The sequence below is a fragment of the Gymnoscopelus microlampas genome (genome assembly GCF_963454915.1).
Source record: "Gymnoscopelus microlampas genome assembly, chromosome: 15".
In the NCBI taxonomy this organism is placed as follows: Eukaryota; Metazoa; Chordata; class Actinopteri; order Myctophiformes; family Myctophidae; genus Gymnoscopelus; species Gymnoscopelus microlampas.
The window spans coordinates 13,271,938-13,284,645 of NC_139952.1; the positions used below are offsets into that span (position 1 = coordinate 13,271,938).

At 43.5% G+C, this 12,708-nt stretch overlaps 1 protein-coding gene across 1 annotated transcript in view; it reads right to left on the minus strand.

The window, feature by feature from the left end:
• The window catches only part of csmd3b (CUB and Sushi multiple domains 3b), a gene marked incomplete at its 5' end in the record, with an annotated part of 624,567 nt that overhangs the window by 103,012 nt on the left and 508,847 nt on the right, over positions 1 to 12,708 (minus strand). Inside the window, 3 exons of the mRNA XM_084079659.1 lie at positions 1,008 to 1,211; positions 2,263 to 2,358; positions 6,019 to 6,132. Coding sequence (XP_083935785.1) covers positions 1,008 to 1,211; positions 2,263 to 2,358; positions 6,019 to 6,132 — 414 coding nt within the window. The remainder of the gene's footprint in view (positions 1 to 1,007; positions 1,212 to 2,262; positions 2,359 to 6,018; positions 6,133 to 12,708) is intronic.

A 12,708-nucleotide genomic window follows, 5' to 3' on the forward strand; every position in this document is an offset into this window, starting at 1 on the left:
CTAGTGCTAGCCTATAGGGCAGTGAAAGGAACAGCTCCTTCTTACCTCCGGGCTATGGTCGATGCTTACACCCCTGCCCGACCACTTCGGTCTGCCACCTCGGGGCGACTGATTGCCTCGTCGCTCAAGGGTCCTTCTGGCCCATCTACACGGTCACAACTTTTTTCTGTTCTGGCCCCACAGTGGTGGAATGAACTCCCCACTGATGTCAGGACAGCAGAGTCACTGCCCATCTTTCGCCACAGGCTGAAAACCCATCTCTTCAGGAAACCTACCCTTCCTCTCCGCCTTGCCTACTTGTTAACTAGTTGTACGAACTCTTGATTTATTATTGTATTGTTTTATTGGATATTGTTTAGTCGATACGCTTATTTGTTTTAGCTCGTGCTCATTTGATTTTGCTATTTGTCTCATCTGTTTAAGAAAGTAGGTAGCTGATATATTGCACTTTTACCTTAGCGCTAGGTATACTCTTGGTTGCTTGTTTTAGCAGAAAATACACTAAAGACTTCAGGTGATTAGTAGTTTTGTTCCCTACCTATGTTGAATGCACTTATTGTAAGTCGCTTTGGATAAAAGCTAAAGCTAAATGCTAAAGCTAAATGACTGTAATGTAATGTAATGTAAGTAAAATTATGAGGAACTTGTACTTTACTTGAGCATTTACTTTTTTTCAATACTTATACTCCACTACACCTCAGAGGCAAATTTACTTTTTACTCCACTACAATTATTTTAAAACTTTAGCTACAAGTGAATTCCGATTATTATCGACACAATGGCCAAAAGATGGCGGTGCACTCTAGGTAGATACCTTGGCAGAAGACTGGTGTACCTTGGGAAGAAGACTGGTGTAGTTAGGAATTATCACTGAAACTCACCTGATGACACATCAGGTGAGGCGTTTAGCCCCGCCCAGAAGAAAACTGCTCTCAGGAGGAAATGCCCAAAACAGGGCGTTTCCTGTTTACGAGCTCTTGAAGCAAACAAATGCAAGTACCACTGACCTACACAGGTGGGCAGAGTATCGTTCCACTGTGCCAGGTTGTCCGGCACGGTCTCACAGCGTATGGCGGTGGAGCCGTGGAGAACGTAGCCAGGGTTGCACTCAAACTGCACCGAGGAGCCCACCGCAAAGTCATTGCCCAGGCGCTTTCCAAAGCGCGGCTCGGGCACCGAGCTGCACTGCGTGGAGCTGGTCCGCGGGACAGCTGGATGCATAAAAAGGGAGACATTAAATGGGCATTAAAATGTGTCCATGTCAGCAGTTTGCCATTAAAGCCAATTTCCATATAGGGAGGTTAACAATCTCTCACTATCCGCTCGTCAACGGGCCGCTTTCACTCCACCAATTGTCCCCCATGCTTACTTACTTATATACATATTTATACATACTTAATACTGAGGATTACAAAGACCCTCGACTCCAATGGGGGTGATGGGCTTAAAATGAGAGGTTACTTAGGCCGTATGCGAGTTATTTCCGTGTGTGTGTGTGTGTGTGTGTGTGTGTGTGTGTGTGTGTGTGTGTGTGTGTGTGTGTGTGTGTGTGTGTGTGTGTGTGTGTGTCTGTGTGTCTATGAGTGAGTGAGTGAGTGAGTGAGTGAGTGAGTGCATACGTGTGTGTGTGTGTGTGTGTGTGTGTGTGTGTGTGTGTGTGTGTGTGTGTGTGTGTGTGTGTGTGTGTGTGTGTGTGTGTGTGTGTGTGTGTGTGTGTGTGTGTGTGTCTATGTGTCTATGTGTGTGTGTGTGTGTGTGTGTGTGTGTGTGTGTGTGTGTGTGTGTGAGTGAGTGAGTGAGTGAGTGAGTGAGTGAGTGAGTGAGTGAGTGAGTGCATACGTGTGTGTGTGTGTGTGTGTGTGTGTGTGTGTGTGTGTGTGTGTGTGTGTGTGTGTGTGTGTGTGTGTGTGTGTGTGTGTGTGTGTGTGTGTGTGTGTGTGTGTCTGTGTGTGTGTGTGTCTGTGTGTGTGTGTGTGTGTGTGTGTGTGTGTGTGTGTGTGTGAGTGAGTGAGTGAGTGAGTGAGTGAGTGAGTGCATACGTGTGTGTGTGTGTGTGCGAGTGTGTGCGTGCGTGCGTGCATACGTGTGTGTGTGTGTGTGTGTGTGTGTGTGTGTGTGTGTGTGTGTGTGTGTGTGTGTGCGTGCGTGCGTGCGTGCGTGCGTGCGTGGGTGTACGTCTAAATGAAACCCATTTAAATGTTAGTCTAAAAATAAGTGCGTTTAGACTGATTGCTCCAACAGCAGCAGAATGCACAGACTGACCTTGATAGACAAAGTGGAATCCTTTAGCTGTCTCTGGGCCCACTGTGGTGAACTTTATTGTGATCTGGTTGCCAGAACTCAAAGGAAGAGATTCACCTAGAGAGATAGATAGGGAGAGAGAGATTGATTTTGATGAATTGATTTTTAACCACACTTTTATTCATAAGAAGCTCAACATCACTGCTCTTTGAGAATGATACCCAACGCACCATGTTTAACCACTTGAACCCTATTGTGTAGTGCAGTGGTTCTCAAGCTTTTTCATGTCAAGGACCCCCAAATTGACACTTATTAGCCCGCGGACCCCCATTTGAAAAGATAAGCCAGGGACCCCTCATAAGAGAAGATTTTTACGGCTCTCTAGCAGTGATTCTCAACCATTTTAACTTCAAGGACCCCCAGTTTGACATGCATTAGGGCTACGGACCCCCATTTAATGGCATTTCTATCTCTGGGACCCCAATTCATATTGTAAAATCAATGTTAATTTAACTCTGAGAGTGTACAAATGGAACCAAATGGACCCGTTAGGGTCCATTTGGTTCCATTTGTACACTCCCAGAGTTACAGACCCATAAGGGTCCATTTGGTTCCTATCCATCATTTAGCTGGGGACCCCCTGGAACCCCCTCAAGTACCCCTGGGGGTCCCCGGACCCCACTTTGAGAAACAATGGTGTAGTGGACGTTCTGCGAAAATAGCCGATCTACAAGCTCACAATGCGTCGCGACGCGACGCATTGTGAGCTTGTAGATCTGCTATTTTCAGAGAAGAGATTTGGTGTAGAGGGAAATTCGAGAGGAACCAGTATACAGCCCTGAGGGGGAGGGACCCTGGTCAATAAAGGGTTTAAGTGGATAAATAGATTAAGAATAATTCGAAAAACACAACACGACAGGGACGTCTTGAGATATTTTAATCCCACACAGCATGCAGAAACAGCATGCCGGATTTGACAATAACATGTTTTGGGTGATTTAGTTGACTGAAATACAGATTGCCAGCAGCATTTTGATTAGATTGTGGTCAGAGGTGGTTGGAGACAATGGAAATCCCCGTTTGTGTTCCTCTGCAGCGGTTAATTTCTGTGAAAGTCACCGTCCATCTCCATAACCGCGTCAAAGCCTTTCCCTCTTTCCAGCTCTTGCCTTCCTGGCGTATTCAATCTAATTTGCGACCTCATCTCTCTCTCAGTATCGATGTGGACACCGCATTAAAGCAGACCAAAGGGACGGCTTCAACTGGCCCCCGTCTCGGCGTATACAGGACGTCCCTGTGGGCGTGGAACGGCGGTTCTCAAAGTGGGGTCCGGGGACCCCCGGGGGTCCTTGAGGGGGTTCCAGGAGGTCCCCAGCTATATTAGCTAGTGGGGTATTTTGACTTTAAAAGAGGTGTGGGTCATTTTAACATCTACTCAGGCTTTTGTGTACACCCCAGGCAGTTTTTAAGTTGCTTGATTCAATATTTCGATATTTGATATACATTTTTATCAGACACGCCCCCTTCCTATATGAACCCATTGTAACTTCAAACTGCATTTTAACCATAGACTAATTGGTTCATTGGTTCTGGCGACTGATTGTCTTTCTAATGCCAGAGGGGGCCGTGTTTTTACAATTTTCATTTTCTCTATATATATTTTATCCAACCAGGAGAGAGAACTTACACAGGATACAGTCATAGTGGAAGTGATGAAACAAAACATTGGCAGACAAAATTGGAACTGAAACTCTTTTTTGTGTCATATATTTTGTGCGTGAGTAGGCTGCCGCAGCGCAGTGATTCTGGACACAAACATTAGTACCATGTGACAGAGGGGTCGAAATTGAACGAAACTTGCTCTATATATGGTAGAAATAGGTCAACAATACAAATGACGCTAGTTTTTTAAATTAATTTATTTTTAATGAGCGGCCTCCACCAAATCTACTAATCTACCGGAACTACTTCATATTTATCAGAAACGGACCATAACTCTGACCACGGGACTCGGGCAATCAATTAATACCTTTGCAACCACTACATTAATGGTAAATACTCAAAAAATCTGAACTAACCCTTTAATGGGTTAAACAAAAAAAAGAAAAAAAAACTGTCTTGGAGGCTCAGACATGCAAGCAGAGTGACAGCGTGGTCTCATTCCAGGAACCAATGTGATAGGATGCTTGGTGCAAATAAGACAGATCAGGTAATTTGCCAGGCTGAAATCCATCTGCCTGGCTGCTCTATCTGTCAGTCAGCGAGTCTAATAGTCTCTCTGTCTCTCTGGCAATCTATCAAACCAGTACACTGGTTTTACAACTTTTTCATCAGAATCCCAAGGCACACCTGTATTCATTGTGAAAATAGCAGATCTACAAGGTCACCTTTTGATCAATAATTCATTGATCAATAATTCATAACCTTTTGTATATTGCAATAATAATGTGTGGTTGTCAAAAAAATACCAAGGTATTCCTGGACGTCCTCACCGCACAGCAATGTGCCTCGATCGGCACACCAGTGGTGGAAAGTAACTAAGTACATATACTCAAGTACTGTACTTAAGTACAATTTTGAGGTACTTGAGTATTTCCAATTTCCAATACCTTTACTCCACTACATCTCAGAGGCAAATATTGTACTTTTAATCCACTACAATTATTTGAGAACTTAAGTTACTTTGTAGATTTTGATTATTATTACAAAACACACATTAACCACTTCAGCCCCTATATACAGTACATTTCAGCCATTTGAAAATAATATTTTCAAAAGATTTTTATATATTTGAATACTTGAAATGGGACATTCTGCATAATGAGTACTTTCTACTTTTGGTACTTTGAGAACATTTTAACACATCGGGTGCCAGAGGTTTATTAAAATATTGTACGTTCAGTGCCTGCTATTCTTCCATCCACTTACGTTGATATGTTTCGTGCTGTAGAAGCCCCAACGCGGAAGTGCATGTAAACAAAGCGTGAGACGGCGGAGGGTCCCGACTAACGCCTGGAACAATAATATTTCTAACGCGATCCTCCATTGCAGAGTGATCGCCGATCGAAAACGGCTCACTTCCACCACGTTAACACTTAGCCTGCCCTAATTATTTCAGATTTGTCGCTGTTTTCTGCCAGAAATTTTTCATTGAAATTAAAAAAGTACTCAGGAGCCGAGATACAGAATTTTTAAGTTTTTAGTTAACAAGGAAGTGGATAGGAGCCTAGATCTTCGAAAAATCATATCTCCTTGGTCTTTGGGTCAAATTGAAAAAAAAAAAAAAAAAAGAAAATCCAACTTTTCAAATTTTGCAATAGAACGCATTTATGCGATCTTGGCGGCCAAGTGCGCTATGTAATAGATCGCATTTATGCGTGATTGGCAGAAATTGAGTTAAAAAGAAATGGAGATATTAAGCTTTTAGTCAAGGAGTTAACATTGGAGCGGACAACCAGAAGCATTTTTGACAAGGATCCACATCCGGCCTCTCCTTCTCAGAGACTCCTTGGATGATCCCAAAGTTTCGTTAGAGCGCCCCACGTGGGCTCCACGTAAAAAAAATGGGTCAAAAACGGTCCGGGCCGTTTATGGCACACAATGTGTGAATACCAATACTTTTGTAGTGTTACTCAAGTAAACTTTGAATTACGGACTTTTAATTGTAGTATTGTTGTGAGTATTTCTACATTGCAGCATTGATACTTTTACTTAAGTAGAAAATGTGAGTACTTTTCCCACCACTGGGTACCACAACATCAAAGCATCTATCCTTACCAGAATGAGAGCCAGACAGGGAGGAAAGGAGGGTATTCTGCTGGGTGGGTCCATCGTAGATCTCCACCACGTCGTTCAGAGAGGTCTGGAACATGACAAACTGACCAAAGAGAACTACAGGGAGACACAGACAGGGAGAGAGAGAGACAGGCAGAAATAGAGCCAGTAAAATGGAGAGAAAGACACAGAGAGAGAGAGAGAGAGAGAGAGAGAGAGAGAGAGAGAGAGAGAGAGAGAGAGAGAGAGAGAGAGAGAGAGAGAGAGAGTACCGAGTTACGCTATTATCATTCAACGCCACCACCTGACCTCCCAATGATTAAACTCAATTCGCACTATAATAAGTCATCTAAATGTCATTAAGCTGGCATGTCATCTCGTGTTGGAAGCCAAACATTGGCGCAGAATTAAAAACCGCGACGCTCGCTATGCCAAAATGTGACCTTAAATTTGCAGCGTACAACATAGCAACAATTTGCCGGCTGATATACAGTATGCCACTATCAGCCATTTTCATTGTTCATTTTGACTTTTCTTTATTGATTGAATGCTTTATTGACACGATTATTAACGGTACAGGTAGTACAGTCAAAGGTGATGCTAAAAGGATAACACAAAATAGAGGATTCTACAATACAAAGGTGTTCAAGGAGTTCAATTATGTTCACTTGTATTTTGAGGACAGGAATCATTTTAGGTTAGTTTAGAGTTTGGGTATAGGGAGTAGAGAGCCTTTAGTCTTTTGGTAGGTCATTCCACATGTTGGTGGCAGCATGGCAGAATGCATTTTTTTTTACCCATGTTTGAGCCACATTTTGGGGGAACTGGGTCAGACGATATCCTTCTGGTGTTACGCCTATGGGCATCACTTACTCTAGAGAAGAGAGGTTTGACAGGTATCTGGTATTTTTAGATTTCTTTGGCTGTTCAAAAACAGCAGATCTACAAGCTCATAGCGCGGCACCGAGTGCCGCACTATGAGCTTGTAGATCTGCTATTTTTGAAACATCATGAAATATTTGTGCAAATCTTTGGATATATATATTTTTAAAATGAACATTTGTGACTCAATTTGTTGCTCTACAAATGTCTTCTACATCAGCTTGTTGCTATAATCAATGGTTCTCAAACTTTTTCATGTCAAGGACCACCCAAAATGATTTGTATTTGGCCGAGGTCCCCCATCTCAAAATATGATTTTTCAAAGATAGCCAAAGTATAAAATAACGGTTAAAGTGGTTAAACAGACGCGTTCCCGGTCTTAATGGGTTAAAGACCACTCTTGTCTTCAACCTTGAGCCAACCCAGACTATAGCAAAGTGAGCTGGGAGAAGGTGAGTCCTGGGGGAGAGGCCTAGAAGTAGTCTTATTAGTTTGTTTTTAGTGACATTGAGATGTTAGTGAACCATGAGGTGCGAAAGCACAGTGGAAATGACATTGAATGAGGGCTCCAGCTACTAGAGTCCTCGTTGCACTCTTGTTGATAAAGGAGGAGATCCTGCCCAAAAATCTAGTTCTTTGGTTGACTTTCACAATCACCTCTGATGCCATGTTTTCACCGGAAAGTGTGTGGTAAATGCTATATCATGGTTCAGCAACTGTGCAAGTGCAACAGTCTAATCGACCTGGAACTGTGTCATTTTTAGATTTGAGCTAAAAAGCATTATTTTACACTTTGGGCTATTCAAAAATAGCAGATATACAAGCTCATAGCGCGGCACCGAGTGCCGCACTACGAGCTTGTAGATCTGCTATTTTTGAAAAATTGTGAAAATGTGTGAAAATCTTTGAATATATATATTTTTAAAGCGAACATTTTTAACTCAAATCTTTGCTTCTGGGGGGTCCCTGGAACAAAATATTTTGATGGGGGTCCGCAGCCAAATACATATAATTTTGGGGGTCCTTGACATGAAAAAGATTGAGCACCAATGATATAGAAACATACGTTTTTCAGATTTAGGAGACATGTAGAATCGGCTTCAGGTCTCAATGGGTTAAAAAAAAAAGATTCGAGATTCATGGCATTTATTTATTATCTATTTGCTATGAAAGATTGGGGGGAGAGAGAGAGAGAGAGACAGGCTGTGATCTGAATCCAAGCCCAAATCCAACCCCCCCCCCCCAACGGGGGGGGGGGGGGGGGGGGGGGGGGGGGTACATTGCATCTGCATGGTCCCATATTCATTCATAAGCCTCCAAATCCCTTCCTGTCATTCCACCGATCGCACTAGTGTCACGCAACCTCTCATCGAGAGCCGCGTTGCCTTGCCGCCATGAATACAAAAGGGAAGACGACACGTTCGTGCTCATATACAGCAAAGGACCGTCTTGTGTTTGTTTCCTAGCAGGTCATGAGAAGTTAAGGCGCTTTGAGATAAGTTACTGTATAGTGCAGCCTCAGTGACACGACCGGAACCGCCCAAAGCCTGATTTGTACTTAGTTTCAGCACACGACACAGCTGCCTTCAACCTAGTATTAATCAGTTGTAACTTGAACATGCATGCACATACATTATGCACACATGACCACACAAGACGCACACGCACGCACACAAGACAGCCCTGAGATTTACACTCACACACATGCATACTGTAATACAAGAACACTGCCTTCAACCCCCCCCCCCCCCCACACACACACACAAACACACACACACACACACACGCAAGCACTCTTTCGTCCCTGAGGGTGAGGTGTAAAGGATTAACGCTGAAAATTCCCAAGGATATCCTGCTATAAGAAGGTCACCGGTCACTTTATAAACGGCTTTCTTCTTTTTTTTTGCCTCTCTGCGGAGCTCTTTAGAAGACGTGACGAGAATTTCTCTCCACCGACTTCACAAAACATACAGTATGTATCACTCCCTCCTATTAAAGCGCTTTCTGCAAAATGCTCTGATCCGGAGTTGAATATGGGGGCGCGGCGGGGGCGGCGGGGTCGACAATAGAGCCGGCGGTACGAACACGGACCTGCAAAGTAGGTGAGACCAAGAGACGTGGGTGGAGCGAGAAGAAGGGAGAAAGGCTCTCTCTACGCAAAATAAGGTCCTGAGTTCAACTCCCTACCGGCAACGGCTGTCCAGGTGTCCTTGAGCAAGACACAGAATCCCCGATCGCTCTGCATAAAGTCTATTAGATCAGTGTTTCTCACAAGGGTGTACCAGAGCCTTGTATTTAGAGAGTTCCGCCAATGAGGGGGCGGAAACACCGCCGGTCACGTGGTTTCACTTCATTCGAAGTGAACGGAGATGACGCAACTCTCCTTGAATGGCTCTGGGGTGTACGTGTGTGTGTACCCCTAGGGGTACTCGGAGGTACTGCAGGGGGTGCGTGAGAGTGGAAAATGGAAAGCGATTATTGTACTGTCATATTTAAGGATGAAACATTAAGAAACTGTTTGTGGTCAACCCCACCCTAGGTGGGGTTGTTTCTCTGTGTGGAGTTTGCATGTTCTCCCCGTGTCTCCACAACAACATGTAGTAATCCTGGTCACTATACTGCCTCCCCCTGGTCAGCCAGGGCGCCTGATGGAGGGGAAGGGAACTGGTTGGAATAACGTGTTCCTTCCACGCGCTACGTCCAACCAGGGAAACTCCCCCCTGTCAGGTGACAAGAAGGTCAGTTGGCTCTCATGCATTGAAGGAGGCATGAGCTCGGCCCTGGCCTCCCTAGGCTGGTGGGGGGAGTGTAGTGCCCAGGATCACTTAGCAAATTGGCACCGGGTGAAAAAAGGGTTACAAAATCGAGGGATAAATATTATAAATTAAAAAAAAAAAGAAACTGTTTGCGAACCTGCTGATCTACTTAAAAACATGACTTTGGTACAACTGTTACTGTATTAGAAAGCAGGCTAGTTAGGCTGTTTTATTTTGACCGTATTATTGACATCAAAACTGGACTTTTGAGGTAAATATTTCTCATGCTAAATGTTGTCGTATCGGGTAAAGTGTACCGGGGAAAGTGGGTACTTTTGGATTCAGAAACCAGGGAAATGCGACGCGCTGTAAGCTTGTAAATCGGCTATATTCAGCCGGATGTATATAGTGTTAAAGTGGTTAAACTGATACAATATTAACACATTCTGGAACCCTCCTCCACAAGGACATCTAAAAGTAAAAAAATACAAATATAATACAAAAAACGGACAAAAAACAACAACAATACAATAGCCAGCACTGTGCGTGTCTGTGAAGCCGTTCAGCTAGGCGGCAGCTCACAGGTGTAAGCAGGGGGTAGGGGGGTGGAATGCGTTCTTCTGGGGGTGGATGTCAAGGGGCTTACAGAGATGGATGGCATTCGACTTGTGAGCAGAAATTGCTAAATGGGCTCCCCTGTGTGTAGGTTTCAAGGTAACGCGGTGAACACAGTGACTCGTCTCTCCGCCGAGGCCAGCTGAGTCCAAGACGACTAAACAACACACACCTGCTTAACACACTTAAAGGACAACTTTGGTTTTTTACAACCAATGTTTATGTTTTAGATTGTAATTAAAGTAAATAAAAGATGAGTGTTAAAAAATTTACATTTACTGCTTTCTATAGTTTTAGCAATTTTCACAATCTTTTTTACAGTGTTTTCACAGTGGGCGGGGGCATTCTGTCCGGTGGCTAAATATGTATTTTTTTAACAACCCAGCGTTTTCTTTATTATTATTTACAGTAGCTCTTCTAGCCCCCAATAACTCAAATCTGGCCATCACAGACAGCCGGACCTTTTTTATTGTGTAAAAAAGGCATATTTAGCCACCGGACAGAATGCCCCCGCCCACTGTAAAAAATATCGCAAAAAATGCTAAAACTATAGAAAGCAGTAAAAGAAAAAAAAATTACACTCATAATTTATTTACTTTAATTACAAGCTAAAATATAAACCTTGGTTGTAAAAAACCAAAGTTGTCCTTTAAGCTCTATTTTACGCTGTGGCGTACGACGGTGTTGCACGGGGAAAATAGTAGCTCTACCGGCTCACTTGTTGTCAGTCTGTAGATCTGCTCTTTTTTGCAATTGAAAAAGAGCAGATAATGCCTATAATGTGTGGGTGACCATATTTTCAGCCCCCCAAACCGGAACCCTTACTTACATCAAAGTGCATGTTTGTCGTGCACGTGGCCGCGCGCCCATTCATGCACGCGCACACATGCACCATAGGTGTTGCCCACAAAGCAACGACTGATTGACACACATAAGCGTCGAATTGAGACACGCAATGTATTGTTCGTGTTTTCTGTTTAGTTAGGTTAGCATGTCCATGAACAGAACATGGTAAACGTCTATGCAACGGCTGAAAATTTTGTGACTGGTCACCCTACTATGACATAGCCAAATTAACCATGGTTAATGTGGTTAATGCAGTCCACAGTTCAAAGAGACTCCACACAGTGGCAGAAGAGGGCTGGATAGAACGATCTGACCCCCCCCCCTCCCCAACATGCACACATAAACGCACGCACGCACGCACGCACGCACGCACGCACGCACGCACGCACGCACGCACACACGCACGCACACACACAAAATGGGTGTAAAGATGAATCAGTTAGATCGATGCATTGATTTTGAATTGAACCAACGAAACGACCCGACTGCATCGATATCTAAACAGCAACTCATTCTTCTAGTCTGACTTGTTTCGATCTAAAAGCGAGCTTTGGCATTGCAATTAATCGATTGCATCTTATCAAATTGCGCTCTGTATTTAGCATTGGCAAACATCGGTTATGTGGATGGATCCGATGTTTAACACTTCTAGTGGGAAATAACATTTCATTCCAGTTCATTCTCTCAAGATGGTGATGGTTGGTAATAATTGTGAACAGAGTGTGTCTGGGAGATGCAGAGGGAATTAACCACATGAACCAGAGCGTCTCTATTCAGGGCGCTAACATTTAGAGAAAGTAGCCGTTCGACAAGCTCACAACGATTTGCAAGGCGATGCGTTGTGAGCTTGTAGATCGACTACTAAAGATATTTAGTGTAGAGGGAAAAAATTAGGTCCACGTATAGAGGTACCCCAGTGGTTAACCACATGAAACCTAGTTTTCCTATTCTGGTCATGTCATAATAGGTGAACATCCGGGGAAAATAGGCTAACATTCGGTGAAAATAGCAGATCTGCTAGCTCTCGTGTCAAGCTTGTAGTTTGACTATTTGAGATTTGGTGTAGAAGGACAAAAGTATAGACCCCTTGGGCACCACAGGTCAATGATGTATAGACGTATGGTTTAAGTGGTTAAATCCTGAACTTGCGTTGTCAACTTCATTTAATAACAATGTTCTTTAAACAGCATCCAAACAGCAGTTGGATGCTGCATTTTAAATAATGCGTGCCTCCAGGTAATACATAATGAGGAAAGTTTCACTATCTATTACCGTCTATTAGATTATCATTTGTTAATCTGGTAATGTTATCTATGGAGAGCCCATTTGTAAAGTTTTAAGTGGCATATGTAATTTTAATATAATTGTACCGCCACTTGTTGGTGCCACAAGCCCTGCAAAGGTTGAACGCAATTTTGCTCTCATTGAGCTGTAAGGGATGTAAAAAAAAAAGTTTTTCCAACAGTTTATCGTTAATACAATTTGTGTGAGCAGTGTATCAGACATTCACACATTTTCACAGTTGCCAGGGGAAAGGCTGGAGGCAGCAGAGACTAATTCAGAGTTGTCAGGAAGCAAGAGACCATTTTGTGTA